This window comes from Drosophila sechellia, chromosome 2L, assembly GCF_004382195.2.
Source record: "Drosophila sechellia strain sech25 chromosome 2L, ASM438219v1, whole genome shotgun sequence".
In the NCBI taxonomy this organism is placed as follows: Eukaryota; Metazoa; Arthropoda; class Insecta; order Diptera; family Drosophilidae; genus Drosophila; species Drosophila sechellia.
The window spans coordinates 18108804-18129007 of NC_045949.1; the positions used below are offsets into that span (position 1 = coordinate 18108804).

General features: G+C 41.8%; 2 protein-coding genes across 4 annotated transcripts; one reads left to right on the forward strand and one right to left on the reverse strand.

Annotated features, from left to right (window-relative positions):
- The first annotated feature begins 403 nt into the window (after nt 1-403).
- LOC6614554 (protein grindelwald) lies at nt 404-3016 on the forward strand. The gene is made up of 3 exons (XM_032718266.1): nt 404-1154; nt 1599-1907; nt 1990-3016. Exons 1-3 carry the CDS (start codon nt 920-922, stop codon nt 2169-2171), a joined length of 726 nt encoding a protein of 241 aa, XP_032574157.1. The 5' UTR covers nt 404-919; the 3' UTR covers nt 2172-3016.
- LOC6614555 (chondroitin sulfate proteoglycan 4) lies at nt 2731-19174 on the reverse strand. 3 transcript variants are annotated; one of them, XM_032718251.1, is made up of 12 exons: nt 19038-19174; nt 15958-16664; nt 10828-11024; nt 10538-10768; nt 10279-10460; nt 9631-10219; nt 8479-9507; nt 6714-8113; nt 6502-6655; nt 5781-6444; nt 4818-5721; nt 3045-4752 (listed from the first exon to the last, which is right to left on the reverse strand). In XM_032718251.1, exons 2-12 carry the CDS (start codon nt 16043-16045, stop codon nt 3045-3047), a joined length of 7146 nt encoding a protein of 2381 aa, XP_032574142.1. In that variant the 5' UTR covers nt 16046-16664; nt 19038-19174. The 3 variants fall into 3 exon arrangements, with proteins under 3 accessions (XP_032574148.1, XP_032574142.1, XP_032574138.1); XM_032718247.1 differs by having other exon boundaries at nt 19016-19174; XM_032718257.1 differs by lacking the exon at nt 19038-19174 and having other exon boundaries at nt 2731-4752; nt 15958-16045.
- Between the last annotated feature and the right edge of the window lie 1030 nt (nt 19175-20204).

Here is a 20204-nt window from a genome sequence, read left to right on the forward strand (position 1 = left end):
TATTATTTATGAAAATGTGGAAAATGTGCGAATTTTAATTCATAAAGTGGGTAATACACTTTATTAGTAAGCAAGTAGTCCCTATAAAATACTTCTTAAGGCTCTGCCTCCTCGTTGTTATTTATTTTTATAAGTCAAATCGCAGCCGAAAATTTAGCAACTGAAGCCGGGTTCAAAGTATGCCGAAGTCGGGAGTATTTCACTCAAAGCGCAAAATAAACAGTCGATCGCAGACACACAAATACTTGTATTACTTGCCACAGCATAGATATACAGATACTTTTGCATCTACAATCGACGTGAAAAAGGTAAACAAAAGTCAAGTCACGGTGCGGATGAGTGTGTATTTGAGATAGATGTCTCGGTGCGAGTGCTGAGTTGTTGGTAACAGCGAGCGATCGAGGCATTCCAGTCAGTAACGAGTTGAAAGTGGCTCAAAACGCGTCGCTGAACGATGGCTGAAAACGTTTAAGTTAAAAAGCGGTCTTAAATCATATAATATTGGTGTACAAAATACAGAAATAAGCCTAAAAATTAAGTCTCCGTACATCCCCTAGAAAAAAGTGAGAAAATGTGGAGAAACTAATAGGAATAATATGAAAAATGCTGTGAAACTTGGCCAAGATAAACTCGTTTGCACCAATACACATGTGCTTATACGTATAAGGGCAACGCAAAATACTCAGACTCCAGAAGCCAGCAATTAAAAAAGAAGTTAGTCAGTTAGCGTCTGGGCCGCGTTACGGGTGTATGAATCATACTTTGGATACGTTTAAAAATAACAAAACAAAAACCTTCCAAGGAGGAAAAAGTTGTAACTGTGCTGATGTAAACTTCGATCAAACTTAGCGGAACGAGCTCGCTACAAACCCAAATACCCATAACAAGTAAATTAAGCACACATTATAAAATAGCTCAAATGTCGGTCAGGAAGTTGAGTGCCCTATCGCTCTCCATTGGTGGGGTTCCGTTGATTCCAAGTGTTTCATTGGTAGCTGCGGCCAATGGAGAGAGTAAGGATTGCCATGGCACAATCTGCCATCCGGTCAATGAATTTTGCTATGTTGCAACGGAGAGATGTCATCCATGCATCGAGGTCTGCAATAACCAAACCCACAACTACGATGCGTTTCTGTGCGCCAAGGAATGTTCAGGCAAGTAGAATCCAAAGATTCCCAAAAGATTACCTCAGATTACCTCACAATCCGTAGGGTAATTTGGCGGGTTTTATGCAAGTTCAGGTTTTTCCAGCCGGATTCAATTGTATTTCAATTACAGTGGTTTCAGCGGGTGATTAACTCATCACCCATGAGTTGACTAAAAAGAGAGGGTATTTTAAAGATTTATAGTATGTACATATTTATAATACATACGATTTGTTGTAACTAGCTTTAGAATATTGCTTTAGAATAGTTTATAGTGTAAAAGATTTAAAAGGGAGTTTATTTAATAACATATAGCCAGTTGATAACTGCAGTTGCAATTTTTATCTGACTATGTACATTGAGTTATCAAAAACATTTCCGTGCTTTATAAATTATTATTTACTTAAAGCGATAATAGTAGCTATATTATTTGATTTCTTTATCAACCCACAGCTTACAAGACATTTGAGCCGTTAAAAGCGGAGATGCTGGACATCCAGAATACCCAGCAGCTGATCCTCTTGTTGCTGACTATTCTTCTCGTCCTGATTGCGCTTCGTTGCGCGTTCCAGTTCCTTCGATGGCTGATAGGCAACCGTTGCTTCCAGAAGCTGTTGCGCCGTCTCCAATCGAAGGCCTACCCTCATCCGGCAACTGCAAATGGAAAGGATCTCAATGCCACCACCATACAGAACCTTAATGCCATTAACCATCCTGGCAGCGACCTTGAGCGGGCGCAATCGCAGATCTACAGTGTGGCAGGTAAGTGAAAGGTTCTACCTGTCCGGGTTTTCCCAATAACATTTCCCAATGTACACATTATAACTGCAATGATTTATTACAGGTGCCGCCGAGGGTTCCGTTGTTACTATGACAACGCCGGTGAGCACTCGTTATCCGGCGGAAAACAGTACCACGCCCACAACAGTTATGACGGAGATCGGATACGGATACGATAACCAGGCCATGGTCGTAACGCCGGTTTCCGAGAAACCATCAGCAGCGACGATTCCCGTCGCTTTCTAAGGCCATACAAGTACTTGAAAATTCTTACTTCTAAATCAGTCCAGCGAAAGCAAAATGTGCACCACATTAAAACTAGTGATATTTTCCATAGTTCTTAAGCAAGAAGTCTTCTTTCAATATGGAATACATAAGCATATCTGTAGATTGTACGCGTTAAGTGACAGGTTTATATATGTTGGGACATATGTTTGATAATTCAATGCGGCCCTGAAAACTTATATTCGATATGTATGAAATTATTTTTAAATGAATGAATTGTTCAAGAATACTTTTACTCCTTACTTTAATATTTTCCTTAAAGAAACGATAATGCTTACAACATCACAACTATGAATGAAGATACATATTTATAACTGTTAAGAAATATATTCATAATGTTCATTTTAGTATCATGTTAAATTTTTAATGTGGAAAAGTTTGGTAAAATGGTAATATGGGGGACTAATACAAGCGCACTTACCACAAACGTTTCTCAACACACTTCCATCCGGTTAAATAATTTCGAATGCAAAATAAATCTTCCTGAAAATTATTTGAGCTTCGAAATAAGACGCGGAAATACGCTTAAAGGTATTGTCATTTATTGTAAAAAGTATTCCACGTTGGCAAACAAAATTCTAAGGCTAAGTTAAGTTGGCTTTTTGAGTATAACTCCTTTTCTCGTCCTTAATGCTAATCGTTTGTATATGACACGCCAGATATGTATGTGTGCTTGTTTCCAAACTATAATTAATGTTTTCGTATATAAAATGCTTCACTTTTCCTAACGAATCTCATAAATCAGCCTTAAACGTAAGCTTATAGTTAAATAAATAACCTAGGACTAATTCCGATCGAATTGGAAACACTTATTGCTGAGCTTATTTCTATACCTTACACCCAATACTGATTCCGCCTAAGTAGTGGATTTGTGGGCGGGGCCGAGGGCGGTGAGCTGACCGATCCGGAGATACTTTGCGGCACAGAGGCATAGCCAGCAAAATCATTCGCCATATCGCAGGACGAACTCCAGGCGTCGTGCTCCAGGTGATAGGGATTATATCTCTGCGGCAGCATCATTTGCTGCGGATCGCACTGATCGTCCGTCTCCTCCTCATCGGGATCGTAATCGGGATACTCATGTTTGTACGACTCCACGGGTATTATCTTGCAGTGGGGAATATTGCTGAAACCCGGTAACGGTGTTGAATTTCCAGTGGCCGGCACGGAATCCGCCTCGGAACTTGCGTAATGGTGGCCATGATGATGATGCATGTGGTGCTGCGGACTCACAGAAGTCAAGTCTGGTGGACACGGTAGCGCCGGCGGCTGATCCTTGGATATATCTGCCTTGTGCTTTCTCAGTTTCCTGATCTTTAATATCAACAGCACGATAAGCAGGCAGATCAGCAGGATAAATATGGCACATCCAATGGCTAAATAGTTTATGGATAATCCTGCACTGCCCAAATGAACCGTCTCGGTTTCCTCAACACGACTTCTATACTCAATTGATACGGTGGCCTGTGCCGGCTGAACTGTTTTGATGAGCAATTGATAATCGAAACTGTCATTATCAGCTTCTGTTTCCTCGACGGATTCATGGGGCACAAAGTAGACGACACCACTTCGAAGTTCCTTATATGAGAATATATTCGTCGATCTATCGCTCTGGCCATCGGTTGTCAGTCCCGTGCTTCGGATTATCTTTCTGATTTGCCCAGTTGATGGCATTCTAGTGATCACAAACTTGGGGTTGAATTTATTTAGTTTCAACGACAGAGGATTATCGTTGTCCAAAGAGGTAATAAGCTTTATTTTACCACCCGAGGATTCAGCTTCCTTCATTACTATGTCATTGATTTGTATTACAGGCTCCACCTCCATCACCACATCCACCTGAGCAACGTAATTGGTGCCCGGAACATAGGCACTCACCTGGAAGGAGTCATTCGATCGGTTCAGGTCCGTTTGCATATAGCTTATCTGTGATGTTTCCAACTGTTGCTGCGTGAACCTCAAAGTTGGTTGATGTTTGTATACTATAATGCCATACAGCGGCGAGTTTGTGACGTTGTAAGACAACCTCTCCATATGCACATTTGTGGACACACCGATATGATCCAATCTCATTGGTGAAGTAGTAGCTCCTTGCTGAACCTTCACTGGTGCTTGCAGTGGTGACGGTTGCAGATTAATTGAATCTATTTTAATGGTAAATATTTCGTACGCAGGATTTGATTGCCCGTCGGAAACGGTGAAGCAAAACGTCGTGGACTGTGGCATTCCAAAGTGGACATATATAATGCGATCGTTGTTAATATCGGCTTGGGTAAACTGATTGGAGAAAGCCAATAGATCCTCAGGGCGTCCATCGTTTGTGATCTTTCTAAGTACCCCCAAAGTAGGACCACTCATCACATCGTATATGATTTCTTCAGGAGGTGTATCTGCATCTTCGGTTAGCAAATCATTTCTGGTGATAGTCCGATTCTCACCCTCAACGACAGTCATTTGGGGCAGGTGGGTGATCAAATGGAAGGGTTGATCGTTAATGGGGTTGATGGAAACGGGAATTGTCAAATTGCACAGAAAAATGTTCCTGAAAATGAGAAAGTATCTTATTACTATAACTGTTTACTTAAGTGAAATTTATGGAAGACTCACCCTTGTGTCAGGTAAACCGACATGAGTATAGTATCCTCCAAAGTGTCCGAATGATCGTGTATATAGTAGACCTTCTTAGTAAAGAAATCGCTTGGGTGGTATCTCTGCATATGCTTGAACTCATGACCCAGACCAATATTGCCGTGTGTGGGTTTTTGGATGGCTTCTATGAACAACTCAGGGTTATTTATACCAGCTTTGGTTTTCAGATACTCTAAGATCTTTGAGAAATCCAACCTAATAGGCACCGAACCGCCTTCGTCTACATTGAGCTTATTAACTGGTAGAAATCTGAGTAAGCCTCCTGAGGAAACCGATATCTCAATGTTGAATTTCTGATTCAATAGACGATCGCTTCTTTCAGCAACCACATCGAAGTAAAATGAGTCATTGGTCCTGAACTCCATGATAACAGCTGTGTGTTCATAGAATATATGGCCATTGTCCACATCGTTTTGGGTAAATTCACTGACTTCTTTCGTTAAACCATTATCTATAAACTCATTCACTATGCGACCCAGACTTGGAGGAACTGTAATGTTATATCTAATCTCTCGTTCCTCATCTGAACATTTAAAGTGCAAGTAGTCACGCAGAATTTGTTTTTTGGTTAGGGGAAAAACATGCAGATTTTCATGGTGCTCGGCCAGAATTTCAATCGGCTTGATCTCAATATTCAACATTTGGGTGGTGGTGTTAAAAAGCCCATCTGTTACCACAAAGGATAGTTCGTTTCTCCTGGAGTTGGAGTCGTGTATGAAGTATATTTCTTCGAGGTTTATTTGAGCCTGGGTGAATTGTTCGATTTTTTGGTGAGGTTCTGCCTTCCTTGCCAAGTATCCACCGTATATATGATGCACCACAAAGGTAAGATTCTCCGGTGGAGTGTCGTAGTCTTGAGCCACTGAAAAAGATCATAACAATTAATTTTAAGTTAGGTAAAACAATAAATTTTCAGCTTACACAGGTCAGTATTTTTGATGACATAGCGTCCGCCGTTCCACACCTGCAAACCCGTATTGGTGACCATCATGGGCTCCTCGTCGTTCACTTGAACCACAGCGAATTCCAGCTCGAAAGGAACACTTTCCTTGTTCCTGGCCATGGCCACCAAAGTAATACTATCGGTGGCATTTTCGCTGCCATTGTGCACATACTGTATGCTACCCTGTTCGAGTTGTTTTTGAGTGAACCTCTTGACCTTCGAGTTCCCAGCCAAAACGTGACCAGAACTCGGCGTAATGGTCACTATGTACTCCAGAATCTTTCCCCGATAGTATTCCGAATAAGGCTGTATATCAATTGGATTTAGTTGAACAGTCTTTCCCTCTACAACGGATATAATATTCGAGTGCATATATAGCTTTTCTGGTATGATGACGATCTTTATCATCAGTTGTCTTAGCCACGTTATGCCATTGGTAACATCAAACACAAAGTAATCTGTAGACTGGTTAACACCAGCTTGAATATAAAACATTTTTTCTGTGTTCACAGAAGACTGATCGAACACCTTGCAATTGTATTCATCGTCGAAGGACATGGACTGCATTTCCAAATAACCATGCATGGGAGAAGATGTTACTAGGAAGGTAATGTCTCCGGGGGAAATATTGGGATGAACCACCTAAAAAAGGAAAGTTAGTTTTTGAAATTATAGGTTTTCTGGTATAAGCATATCTACCTCTAAAACATCTCTGGAGATTAGTACACTTGTGGATTCCTCCACGTAAAGTGTGTGATTCTGTTTCACTTGCAGGGGCTCCCAATACGCAGATGGATAAATCCGGAACATGACCTCTCCCTCAGCTGTAATGTTCTTGATGTGCACCCGATATCTGTGAATTTAAAATAAATTCAACACGACTTGTTAAAAAAATTCTCTCTATTTCTTACCTAACTTTATCCATTGATGCGATTTCCGTATTCCAGTAGACCAATCTCTCCCGTTCAATATCCAAGTGAGTAAAATTACTCAGGGATGTATAATTTGTTGCCTTGTAGGTCGTAGTACCGTTCTCTCCCTCATTTGCTCTGCTCAAGTACATGAGAATGCCATATGAGGGGGGTTTAATCACTTCGTAGTAGATTTCATCCAGTTTCATATCCAAATTTGTTTCCAAAATAAAGTCTTTGTTCTTGAGAACGACAAATTTACCCTCCTGAACTATGGATGCATTGGTTGCCATCATGGAGACGAATGGATCTGATGCACGGATCTCCAGCAAACCATTCACCTCATGCTCACGATCGGTCACTATGAAGGACGCAGTTCCAGAATCAGCACCTGTATGCTGGAACATAATCCTCCTATTTGCTATGTCGTCCTGCGTGAAGCAATCGATGTAGTGACCACTCTTGTAAAAGGCACCATTGGTGCTAGACACATGGATGTAGTGAATATCTGTGTGATTGGTGTTGACATCAGCATCCAGATACTGGAGCACTGTGGGATTGAGTGTCCTGATTCCGTTCCTGACCACATGGAATACGCGCTCGATGGGCGTGCGATAAGGCTCATTGTCGTTTACTAGTTTTATGTGTACTTCCATATTGGACACAAACTGCAGATCAGTTTCGTCTCCCGAGAGTATGAGCAACTCGAAAGTGTCCCTCGTGGATTCGGTATCGTCATGGCAGTAGTATATATCATTTCGGAATAGTTGCTCCAATGTAAACATTTCCACTGGGGTGGTGAGACCCGTCTGTTCATCGTACTTGCAAATAACACCATGTTCCGGACTCAATGAAACCTGAAACTGCAGGCTTTCGTAGATGTTGAAGCGTATGCCAAAGTGATTCTTGGTTATGAGAGCCCTCTCTCCCTCCTGCACCTGCAGAGGCTCGTGGTTTTGATAGCCTAGCTTGTTGATTAGCTCATCGGGCGGTCTGTAGTTAATCTCCAGAACTCCCGCTACATCATCACATTCGGCAACGGAAACCACAAACTCCAGATGATCACTGAACCTGGAGTAGCTGGTGTGATGAGTTTGATATCGGATTCTACGCTTCTCTATATCCTGTTGAGTGAAGGAGTCCAGCTTCTTTGCCGCCTTCCGCGAGCCCTCCACATAGATGCCCCCGTAGCGAGTTGGCTTCGTTATCTTGTAGATCACGCTGCGCGCAAAGCTCCCGATGGGCGTGGTCTCGTAGGAGAGTACATCGCTGGTCAGCAGAATCTCCCGGCTGCCATTGATAGATATCTGCGAGGGTCTGGTGCTCGTTATGCGCAGGCGCGTGAATGTGATGCGGAAGTCGAAAGTTTGCGTGGTCACAAAGCCGAACGAGGCAATAAACTGTGAAAGTGAAATCAATGCAAATTTATTGGCTACACTGGTTAACAAGGAAAGTGGACTGAGTTAAAGAAACTAAAACTTTTAAAGGAAAATCTTATTTGTATTTAACAATCAAATATATTGGATAAGTTTCTGTAAAAGTTTGTTTGTTCTATTCATTTATAAAACTTTTTTTTCTATTTTCGGAAAAAAAGCACCGGCTTATAAAACAACATACTGGTTATTTTGGGCACTTCCAATAAATATTATGTTTAAATTAAGGGCCCCGAAAACTTAAATCTGTCCCAAACATGCAGCCTAGTGTTGGCTTACCGCCCATTTACGGCCTAGCTCGTGTTTGGTTTCTTTTTATTCCCCATACACACCTTGAATTCGTCTTGCCAGGGAAAATCGCTGCTGTGCAAATAGCGTATGTGGCCAAGGAGCAGCTGGCTATCGCTGAACCAGTCCACGTTCACCCAGGAGCCATCAATCTGCCTCAGCCGCTGGAGAACTCCATGCTGTGGAGCCTTAACGATATCGTACCGAATGTCGATGTGGTCATCTACAGCATTGGTGCCAATCGAGAGATTAGCGGGACTGATTGGCAAAGAGCTCTTGTGGATCATTATAAGGCCCGTGTTATTGACTAACCGAAGCTCCAACGGATGTACCGAAACAGGCAGATAAACAGTTTCACTCGTCTCGATGCCGTCGGATACTTGCAGTTGCAGTTCATAGCTAAAGGATTCCGCTGTTGTGGAGTTGTACAGATACGATACTTTTCCCACATTCACTTCGGCCTGGGAGAAGGCTGATGTGGTCGCACCTCCAACCATAAAACAACCAAAGGTCTCTTGAGGACTCTGGTTCGGCAGTATGGTGTAGATCAGATTTCCAGGCTCGCTGTCTGGATCGTCAATGTTGAATAAGTCCACGTCCAGTACCCTTTCTATTCCCTCGATCACTCGCAGGATTTTATGCGAATGCAGTCTTAATTGCGGTGGATCATTTATGGGTGTTATATTGGCGTGTAAAAGGAACCTATGTTTGCCCAATATATTCTCCGGTATCTTGTGCACATCCCCAAAGATCTGCATATCCAATGTGGCATGATCGTTGAAGTTCTCTTGGCCATTGTGCACATACTTCAATTTATCTGTGGCCAAATCAACGAGGTTAAATGTGCGGCAAGGCACAAATATGGCTTTTTCAGCTGAGTACTGCAAGAGTTGTCCATATTTCGGCTGATGTACCACATGGAAAATAATGGATTGCTCGTTTAGACTTGGATAGCGTCGCAGATCGAGTATAATGTCTATTAAGTGGGGCGATAGAAAGGCAGTTCCACCTTCTAAAAGCTGCATGGGTGAGACATAGAGGAGCTCTAGCTTTGGACTGGTTTCTGTGAAGATCTGTGAGAGGAATATAAATATTAATTAAAGAGCTTATTACTAAGTTTCCAGGAGCTCTTAATGTATCTTCAAATTAATATACACATCAAATGTATGTAGTTTTAAGGAATATTTTGTATATACCTTAAAAGGTCCCTGAAAATCGGCCTTGATGCAGTAGGACTGATCGCAGTAGCAGATGAAGCCGTCCACACCGTGCTGACTGCAGATTCCGCTCTTCAGGCAGGGATTGTACTCCACGCACGGATACTTCCACAGGCAGTTGAGGGCCAGGCTGCGCGAGATGGTCATCTCGGCGAAGCCCAGTGGGAGATCGTTGACCAGGATGTCGCGCATGCAGCCCTTGAAGCTGATCTCGTTTATCCGCAGTCCCTTGCTGATGAGCCGGCGGCGCATCGCCTCCTGAACACCGCCAAAGAAGACGCTCTTCTCGAGATTTATGCTCGCCTTGGTCTCATTAGCGTGAGTTCCCCGATAACCGCTCGTGGCATCGTCGAGGATTAGCTCCGCAATGGCGGCGTTATAGCGCAACAAGACCCTATGCCATTTGCCATCGGATATGTGCTCATTTGTCATGAACTGCACCAGACTGCCGTCCTTGTTGAAGGTCACCTTCAAGTGCTGATCCTCTATTTCGAGGAGAATGAAATCAAAGCCGCCGTTGAAGAAAATAACGCCAGCACTGGCCATTGTGCGAAATTGTAGGGAAAGGCTGTGTAAAGGAGAACGGTTTAATGGGTAAAGAAACATATTTGATTTCGTGGAACCCACGTTTCTCCCATAGCATGCGATTCTTTCATCATCAGGGAATACGAATCGTTCCTCATGAAACTAATGCTATCCTGGATGGACCCTTCGAACTCAGTGCTGCAAGTCCAGGCAACTCCAGTACTGGTGGTGTGACTCGTGCGATCCTTGGCGCGCTTGATGATGTTGATGTTGTTGTAAAAGACCTATTTAAATATTACAAAAATTATAATATATCAGAAATATTAGCAATTAGCAATCAAAAACTAGTTCTACTACTTACATCTGATATACAGCCCCGAAAACCGATAACACCATCCAAGAACTCTGCCGTAAAGTCCCCCACGCCTCCCAGAAATGTCCCGAAGTGGATATTGAGGGCGGCGAGATCGCCTGGAAGCTGTTTGCGCATTATGTATCCGTCCACCTGCAAGGTGATATTATTCTCGAACCGCTGCACCGCCACATCGTGCCATTCCAAATCGTTAAGCTTTTGCTTTTTGGGCGATCGCAGCTGTAACCGGAATCGCTGTAATTGCGCTCATATGTAAGGGGACTCGATCGATGGCTCACCTGCACCACATCCCGTTCGATTTTATAGCTGAAACTGATCAGACCGCTCTCCAGGCGCAGCAGGCAGTAGTCGGTCCGTCCGGCGGACAGGAAGAGGAAGGCGTTCTCCTGCCTGGTGCGAAACTTGACGCGGATGTTCGTTGACATCTTGGCCTCCTGCAGCGGCATCGATACGTAGCCATCCCCGAAGAGGGAAACTGTGGGTGGATAGGATAGACATGGACATGTAAATGGGCAAAATCGCAAAAAATATTTTAAAAATCACAAAAAAATTTTTGCAAGTCAGAAATATTTAGGGTTAAATGCAGCGCTTATTTCAATCAACAAATATTAAAAATATGTTTAGAAATGTGCAAATTATCACAGTTTATAGATTCAGCACAAAGTAAATATAATGTTGGCTCTCTTATGAATTAAGTTGTGAATATCATATATAGAAGTTTGACTTTATTTTTGAATTTCATCTAATTATACATTCTTTAAATTCAATTCAACCAATTGACAGATGTGGATACAGTTGCAGCTGATGGAAACAGATACACTGACCAGTGCTCATAATGTTCCAAGAGCTGCCGCCAATTTGATTGGCAACCGCGTTCTATTGCAATCCGTATACAAATTTGTCCAGATCGGTGGATCGTTTTAGATCAGGCCATCAGCTGTCGGGCTGTCAGTCAATGTCTGTCGAGGTCACTCAGTCAGTCAGTCATTTATCAGGCTATCTATTGAGAGCCATCTTTTGTATCTTGATTTGCGTAATTAGTTGTGGGCTTGAGTCGAACGTGTTTTTCTCGGGAACATTCGTATCTCAAAAAAAAATAAAGTAAAGAACCTGACAACTTCGAACGTTGTATGAATAATTTCCCATTTCTCGTTTGACTTTCGAGTCAATCCCACCTCGTAAAAATTGCATGATTAATGATTTTCTACATTCTGTCGTTTGCTTGTGCAATAAATTATTTTGGAAACAAACATTTGTAAAAACATGGAATTCAACATTGCGCGGGACGCGATAAATATTTTAAGAATTTCTCTAACCACCCTGCGGGCAAAAGGGAAAATATTTGCTGGCCATTTGTTTATGTGTGTTTTTAGCTGCTGTTAAGACGACATATTGACCTAACCCACATAGAAATCGTTGGATAAACATGAAACAGTTGCATACGAATGGCAGACAAGCACCAGACTGCCGGATAAACAGGCACAAAGTGGGCAACAAATGGTCAACTATGGATGCTTCTTTGGTCGTACCATTTTGACGCCAATTAGCAGCAATCAGGCGTTAAAAGCGGCGGAAAACATAGGAAAAACACTTTCCCATCTGCGGGCCCAGGCAGTTGACCCACATTAATGCTCGGCTGCGCTGTAAATGCTACTTTTTCATCTTCAGATGATGCGCGTGCCGCAACCCAAAACAAAGGCGATCCGAGATGCGGAGGCGTTATCGCTGGCCAAACAATAACACGGAATATTTACGCGGAATACTTCAGCGCACATTTGAATACTCTTCAGAGAGTCCACTGTTCCGAAAACAGAATGGGGACTTAAAAGCTTTTAAGGCCTAAAAATCTAGTCAAATCAACTGCATAATGTTTATATTTCCATGACAAAAATAAAATTAGCAATTAACCAGCGAACAAACTTGAATATTCTTGGTTTCTGTATCAGTAATGCAATTGAAAAGGAATTTTTGGATACATAACTATTAATCCTCGAGTATTCACCTTTATAGTTAGATATACAGTTGAAAGACCATATATCCATTCTAACGCAGACAATGACCAAACTTTATACTTAAATATTTGACTATAAGTGGAAAATCCGCCAACCCAAGATCTAAATGCTTGTCAAAAATTTGCTTTCTTCTTGCCAATCTCGCGCGCAATAATCACCCCTTTGTGAGGGCAAACACATGCCTTTCAGGAAGTTGGATGCTCAACAATAAATGCAATTTGCATCAACAAAATGTGGTGCAGTCGTAGCGAAGCAGCCCCAGCATCAACATCAGCATCAGCGTCAGAAGTCATTCCAAATGTCGGGCGGCAACAAATGAGACATCATCAGGAAAAGTCTGTCCAAAAATGGGGAAAACTTCAGAGGCGAGCACACGACGCAAGACTTATGGCCACAGATGCCGGGCTCCTCTTCACCCACTCGAGAAAAGCATAGGAAAAGCCCCGACATCAAATGCAACTTCCCCATTCAAATGCTAAATTTATGTTTATCTTCTATGCAGCACGGCGGTGGAGCTGGCTTGGTAGCCAGCGAATATTTATGTTATGGCCAATGTTTATTTTATTTGAGTTATATGTCGCTCGGTGTCCCCATAGCTTTGGAGCTATTCGGATTTCTATAGGTTTTATGATCGTGTCGTTGCTTCGCTTCTCGTTTTGGTCTTTAATTAATGCTCCTTTGGTGGCCCGCTGAAGTCGCTGTTCATTAAAACTTTATCTGACATTGGCAATTTATAAATTATTTTTTTCCTTTTCGTAGTTTTCATTTCACTAATAATGTCAGAGTTTATTAGTGGAGCTCGTGATTTGTGGGCTTATTACGTGATCTTGAGTGGATTTTTGTTGGCTGTGTGCAGTTAATATTTATGGAGCTGCGAGTTCTGCTTACGGACGTTAATAGGCAAATTGATGGTCCCACAAGAGGTATGCTTTATTGGCTAAGAGATTGAGGTGATCGGGGTATTAAGGCTGTTCACAGAAGTTGATCGAACTAGGATTTCTCTTTCAGTTTGCTAAATCTTTACTAAAAAAGTTGTATCTTAGATATTTCCCACAGATAAACCCATTTAATTTCATTCTACAAAATATTCATTTTAAGGAATACCCAAAAGCCTCCTTAAAGTTCTTCGCTGGCCATAATCATTGCAGTAATTTCTGTGATCACCCAAGCAGTCATTAAAATAGTTTCCTCATCCCATTCACAATCGCATCCACATTCTGAAGGCCCTCGGATGGCTTAAGAGATCAATCTAAATCAAATAAAAACCGCACTGAAGAACCCCTTTGAGTTGGCATTTCCCTGCCGCTTCCCTTGTTTTATAATCTTCAATGGGCGAACATGTGTCGCTATCGCCAGCGTCTTCAGCATAATTAGACTCTGGGGCCGCATAAAATTCAATTACACAATTATCTGCGATGGGTAGGCTTCAACTATCGACAATTGAGCACCGCATCGGCAAGTCATAAAGACACATTTTCTCATGACTCAGGGGGATCTAAAAGGAGAACACACATTGTCGCCAAAATAAATTATTGTATTTTATATGCAGGCAACCGCTTTTTACTGCGCCTGCAGTTAACATTGGACATGTGTTGATGTTTATATTGCAAATGCAAATGAATAATCAAGAGGCGACACACAGCTTGGCAGATGGCGCGAACCAGATACAAATACGGATACAAACGTGTAGATACATTTGTATACACACACGTCTATGTTAAATTTGGCACAGCGCTTTGCGCGTCTAAATGATTTACATTTCACGTATAAATAAAAACATTTATTTAAATACACACAAAAAAAAAAAGCAAATCTGTATATTTAAAAAAACATATAATACAAATTTTTAAACAAATTTGATAAGCAGATATTTCCCAGTACAAAGACGTCGGGCTATTGAACACAAGGAACATAATACGTATATATAACCCATTTCAAACAGTACATTTGCATTAATCTTTGGAAATGAAAATTTATTTTTGTGTATAAAATCAAAAAGCAGACTAAAAAAAAGCGATGAAAACAATTTGTGCCTGCCGCGGATGATTCACGTTTGGCTTCTTAGCCCCCAAGTGACGTCACATGCTAACTAAAAATATCATTAAAAACACATTTGCGCCAAGACCAAAATATATTTCGTACATGTGTGTCTCCTGACTGTGCTGATAGAATGAAAATTAAGAGCACGCCTGACTTTGGATAGCTGTTGCGGTGCACCGCACAGATACTTTGAGTTTTTCAGCTTCGGATACTCTGCGTTTCCCCAGGGCCAGCAACAACAAAAGGCAGCAGGGAAGCAGAAACGACGACGACAACGAGAAAAGTGCGCCCCAAGTCAAATGTCAAGCGTGAAAAATGCGTTAAGTGCACTGCAGCGGCGCATTGTAGTTAAGTAGTTGGATTTTATGGGCCGGCCAGGGTTGCCATGGAGCATTGCGAATGCCAAACTGCGGGGATAGCTAAACATAAAAATATCTGGGATAGATAGCAACAGGAAGGAAGCCCACAGCAGGCAGCGACCAGTTGGTCGAATTAGTCAGAGAAATGGATTGACATAAATCTTTCAAAGTTCAACAGGTCACCGTGAAATACACGTGGGAATAGCTGCGAAGCAGATTGTTTCGCTTTAAGTGTAGAAGCTTAAGTGTAAGCTTAAATCCTCAAACTCTAAAGGAGTCAAAATATTGCTTAAATACTAGTAAATCCTACTAACACTAATATTTATTTATTATTTAACATTATATTCATTTCCTCGTTCCTATTCTATTTTTTATATCGCGTCTATATTTTCTCGCGAATCGAGCCGTACGATACACGGCAGCGCCCCTCGGTCGGTTGGGCGGGAGGTGTGGCCGTGGGACCCGTGCGTTAAAAAAAAAAAAAAAAAAAAAAATCTTCAACAAAGAGAACAAATCAAAATTAAATATAAATAAATAAATCAATCGAACTATTTAAAATATTTTGGATATTTTAAAGTTTCGTACTGTCTTTTTCGATCAGAATTCCTCTTAGTTGCCCCACTGTATCTGCTTTGGCGCACGCGAGTAACACCAAAATGTATGTGGCACTGCACCATTTGCAACTCTTTATTTTGACTTTTATTTATGTCGGCTTCGATGGCAGCCAAAGTAAATGCAATTTGGCTTCAGCTGCTTCTGCCTCTCTGGACCGCATTTTTATTTTTTTCCGGCCAATTCGTGGCTGGCCATATTTGTAATGAGCATAAATCGTGCGTTGATCATTTGCCATGATAAATCTCATGTTTATGCGCGGTATTAAGTTCTGGGGCGCGTATCTCTGGCTACCTGACTGTCGTAACATTTAATTAACTGTACGTTCTGTGTCGCAGCTTCTGGTTACCTGCTTTTTATTAAAAAGTTGGTTTTTCGAACTCACCTTTCATGGCTGCGACAGTTTGCAATTGCAATATGGCGAGCCATGCCAGCCACAGCCATCCGAATCCTAATCCACGGAGGCGCGACATTCCGTTGCAGCTGCTTTGAAGTTATAAACGCGCGAAGATGGTGTGCTGCTGGCTGCTGGAAAGGATGATCGGATCGGATCGGTTTGGAGGGTGGGGAACTGGGACTCACAGATCCGGAACCCCAAGTACCACTCACGCTTCGTTCGTTTTCGTCTTTGTTTTTCGTCTTTAATAATTTTGCGTGTTAATTGATTTTTCATGGGGCCACGCATCCGTCGTCGTCTACGTAGTCTGGGGGCCTCATAAAAATAGCATCATCGGGGGCATCGAGGCATCGGAACATCGAGGTTTCCTCTCTAACAGCGGCACAGCATCACGTCCTGGCCCGCTGGCCACATAGACAGATGCTGCATGTCATTTCGTTGACAGAAGTCATGCAGGAAGGGGAATCACCTCGAATGTTGCCACCGACTGACTGGCTGACTGACTGTCGCACTGGCTTCCTTTGAAGCGGTTGCTCCTCTTTACTTCCTCGCCCCTTTGGATGCACACTTTGCAGCCAACTTTCGCCCGATTACGTTTCAATTTCGTTCGAGTTTTATCATAAACACATTGGACACTGACGACTGATGCGCCTAGTCGTTTATTTGTTATTTCTCTTGGCAACTGCTTCACTTCACTGTAATTGGAAATAGATTTATGGGCATTACGTATTTGCTTTCCTTTTTATTTAAATATTCACTGTTATTTATATGGCACGTTTTATGCATTTATAATTGGTCAGTTGGGTATAAGCCATCTACTTGATTTTAACATTATGTATTTATTCTTAATATATTGGAAAATGATTAACACTGCTTCCTTGGAACTTTATAATAATTTGTTAATCCAGTTATTTAATGATTTCATTCGCTGGCTCGGCCATGTTTATTTTCATTGATTTTATGCTCAATTTGATTTTATATGCCTCGGTTATTATATACAGCTTCCACTTGAGTCATTCATTTGCTATTTTAATTGCCATAAATTTTAAGCCAAACAAATCTCAAATAAATTCAAGTACCCGGGACCCCGATGCTTTGGGGTTACATATGAAGCTACGTATGTATACCATTGATTAGCGTATCTACAGATACTTTATGGAGACTTAATTGAGTTGCTGCCGCAGCAAGCTGAGGCACGACTGTGCTCCTCCACTTCAGTGGAAATTGCTGCACAGTTGAGTAAAATTTATTGTATTTTTTCGGTGGTGACGGAGTGGGGGGATCGCCCATAAAAAGTGGCCTTAAGTGGCCGGACAGCTTAAGCTCTTTCCCAGCAACACGAGGGATTTAGTCTTATATGAAGTGGAATTTCTAGTTCAAAATTTTGCAACAGCAGTCAAAGTTCATGGGCCTTGTTTCGGTAGCCGCGAAGCGTTCATAGGCCAAAAATAGGACTCTTTAAAGTTTAGAATGCAAATCGAGAGGGACTTGTAATTTCGGAGGGAGACGTCCCCGGGGGAAAAGGAAACTTCGGGCGACGTCGAAACGTCAACAACTGTGACTGGAAAATGAATTATTTACGCCGGGGGTATCTAAAAATACTGCACCAGACTCTCTTATGTTTATGCATTTATTTTCCGAGGCAAACTGCAGCACGAAACTGCGGCAGGTTCGACATCATGGGGTCAATTGCACAGATACTGCCTCCAGGAGAATCAGTCGTGGTGTCTTGCGTTCTCGTTAAGTTCGCTCTGCTAATTCTGCTTGTTAATTTTTATATGCACCGCCCAAGTTCTTGTCGTTCCGAATACTTTTATAGCCCGTCGCAGCAGTCAAAATACAATTTGAAACGCCTTGCCGCTGCAGACGACACCGAAACCGAAAAAATAAAGTGACAATCGGCAGGGTGCATTTTATGACAGACGCGTGTTCCCTCTTTCCGACCAAACTTTTTCTCCCCATTAACATAAAAATTAATAAATGTATCTACCGGATAGTCGGAGTCTGCCAGCTGCCGCTACATGCACTTTGGGAAAGTTCTTGCATACTAGCTTATATTTTTTATGGTAATTAAAAATTGGTGGCACACAAGCTTTTGTGAAAACAAAAGGCCAACAAAATACCGCTCCACCGAATCGAAAATTGATTTGATAAGCCATGAAAACGGCGTTTTCATTTGGAAAATTGGTAGGCGTCGCTACCCACGCCGATTTGTACGCTTTCCTAACTCAACAAGAGGCCTCCAAGGTGTGCGGAGTTTTCCTACTCCATCTTAGTTGCAGTCGATGATTTAGTCACACTCTTTTCGGGCACTCTGATTTATGATCGCCGAGTACTGCGATTGATGAATGGAGTTGTGCTCTGGTGCGATTTCAGCACCATATGTCACAAATATGAATTTTATTGGTGCATATATCCACAGGCGGAGTCAAATGGGTACAGTTTGAGTTTTGAGCATTTTTTACTTTAAAATAATTTTATACTTCTTCCAAAGGGATTTTATATATTTAATTGTTGTTCAAATTATTTTGATACCAACTTTTGAATGTCATTTTCAAGATTATGAATTTATTTTAAATTTAATCCAATTATTTCATTGTTGGCCACAGTTTCTGTTTTTCACATTTGTTTTTCGGCAATTATTTTTATTTTCCGAATTTTGATTTATTCATTTTCTCGACTTTCTGTCCGCGATTTCAGCACCTCATTTTTCACACTCTGTATGCCTTAAAATTAAATGATTTATATTTAATTTCGCCTAGCTGCTTGTGCACACATCTTTCGTTTACTTCCGTTGAGATCACTGACTTTGTTTGACTTAGCCCTTTGGCAATTTTCACAGAATCATCAGAATGGGTGGTATTCACGGTCAATTTGCAAAGTTCTGTATCTTTTCGCATTTTAAGATTTATCTACCAAACGCACAGCAACAAACGCTTTCATTCACAATGAGTTTTTAGCCGGAATTCTTGACAGAAGAGTGCCGACCGTAAACATGGGGAGGAAAGCCAGAAACTTAAAAATAAATTAAGTTTCTATTTCTTACACATATCCACTGGCCCACTCACGTTTGGAAAAACTCTGAAGGGGCGTGCGGTCAGAGTTTTCCGCGATTTCCGATTGCCGCCACCCGCGCCAAGAACCAACCGAATTTTCCGCTTTCCGATAAGCAAACGAACCGAACACGCTGACGATTTCTCACAGACTGAGGCGAGAGGAAAGAAAATTCCGCACGCAGTAGTGCGCTCGCTCGAAGTGCCCGATGAGCCCCGGACCAGACCCCATGGTTCCCGTTCCCTGAAAGGCCGCCGGTGCCTCCGATGTCGATTTGGTGCCACCACTCCATGGCGCACCCGCGAGTGACTTTTGTGCGCTCTGCGAACGCGCGAACGCAAACGCGAACGCGGCCCAATATGTATCTCTATCTAGATAGCAGTGATGAGCTGCACGCTCGCGCAGCCAAGGGATGCGAAAGGGATACGTCTGAGAATCAACTGGCTGCTCGGTTTGAATCATTAACATTAAGGACTTTATAAAAAACTCATTTTAGGATGTTATCTTAGAGGAGACACCATTATCAGTGTAGTTTTTAGTCAGAGACACCACTCAAAGTTTCAATAGGTATTATTCGTTGTTGTGACTTTGGGGAAATAATAAAGTAGTAAGCAGGCTGATATGTATATGATTTGTTCGGCAGAAAATGAATTTGCATTGCATGCTATAATAGTAAACTTATTATTACTGCACAATGCCAGTTGAGCTTAGAATACAAGAGGTACCAACTTAAGACTAATAGTTAATAAATCAATGTAGAGGACTATACAAATTTTAAAACTTTTCCTCTATATGCTTCTGTGTGTCATATATTCTTGGTATTACAAGTGAATCATAGCTGGTAAAGTGAACACCATTCACAACTTTTGGCATCATTAATTCTATACTATATAATTCTCCGAAAAACCATTTACCCCTTTACCAAATTTGAAAGACTCTGTGCTCATCACTGATACACCGCTGATGACACTCTGTTGTTCGGCTGCTCATTTTCATTGCTGGGTGCTCTTCGCGTTTTCCCCTCTTTTTCTTTTCATTTTCATTTTCCTGTGCAGCACGCGAAAATACGCGGATTGAGCAATTGCGAGCGCCAAGAGGCTGAGGACTTGAAATTTTTCAATTTGTTTAGCGGTGCTTGGACGCTGCTCTCTGATGATCTTCATCTTCATTGTGGATAGCAG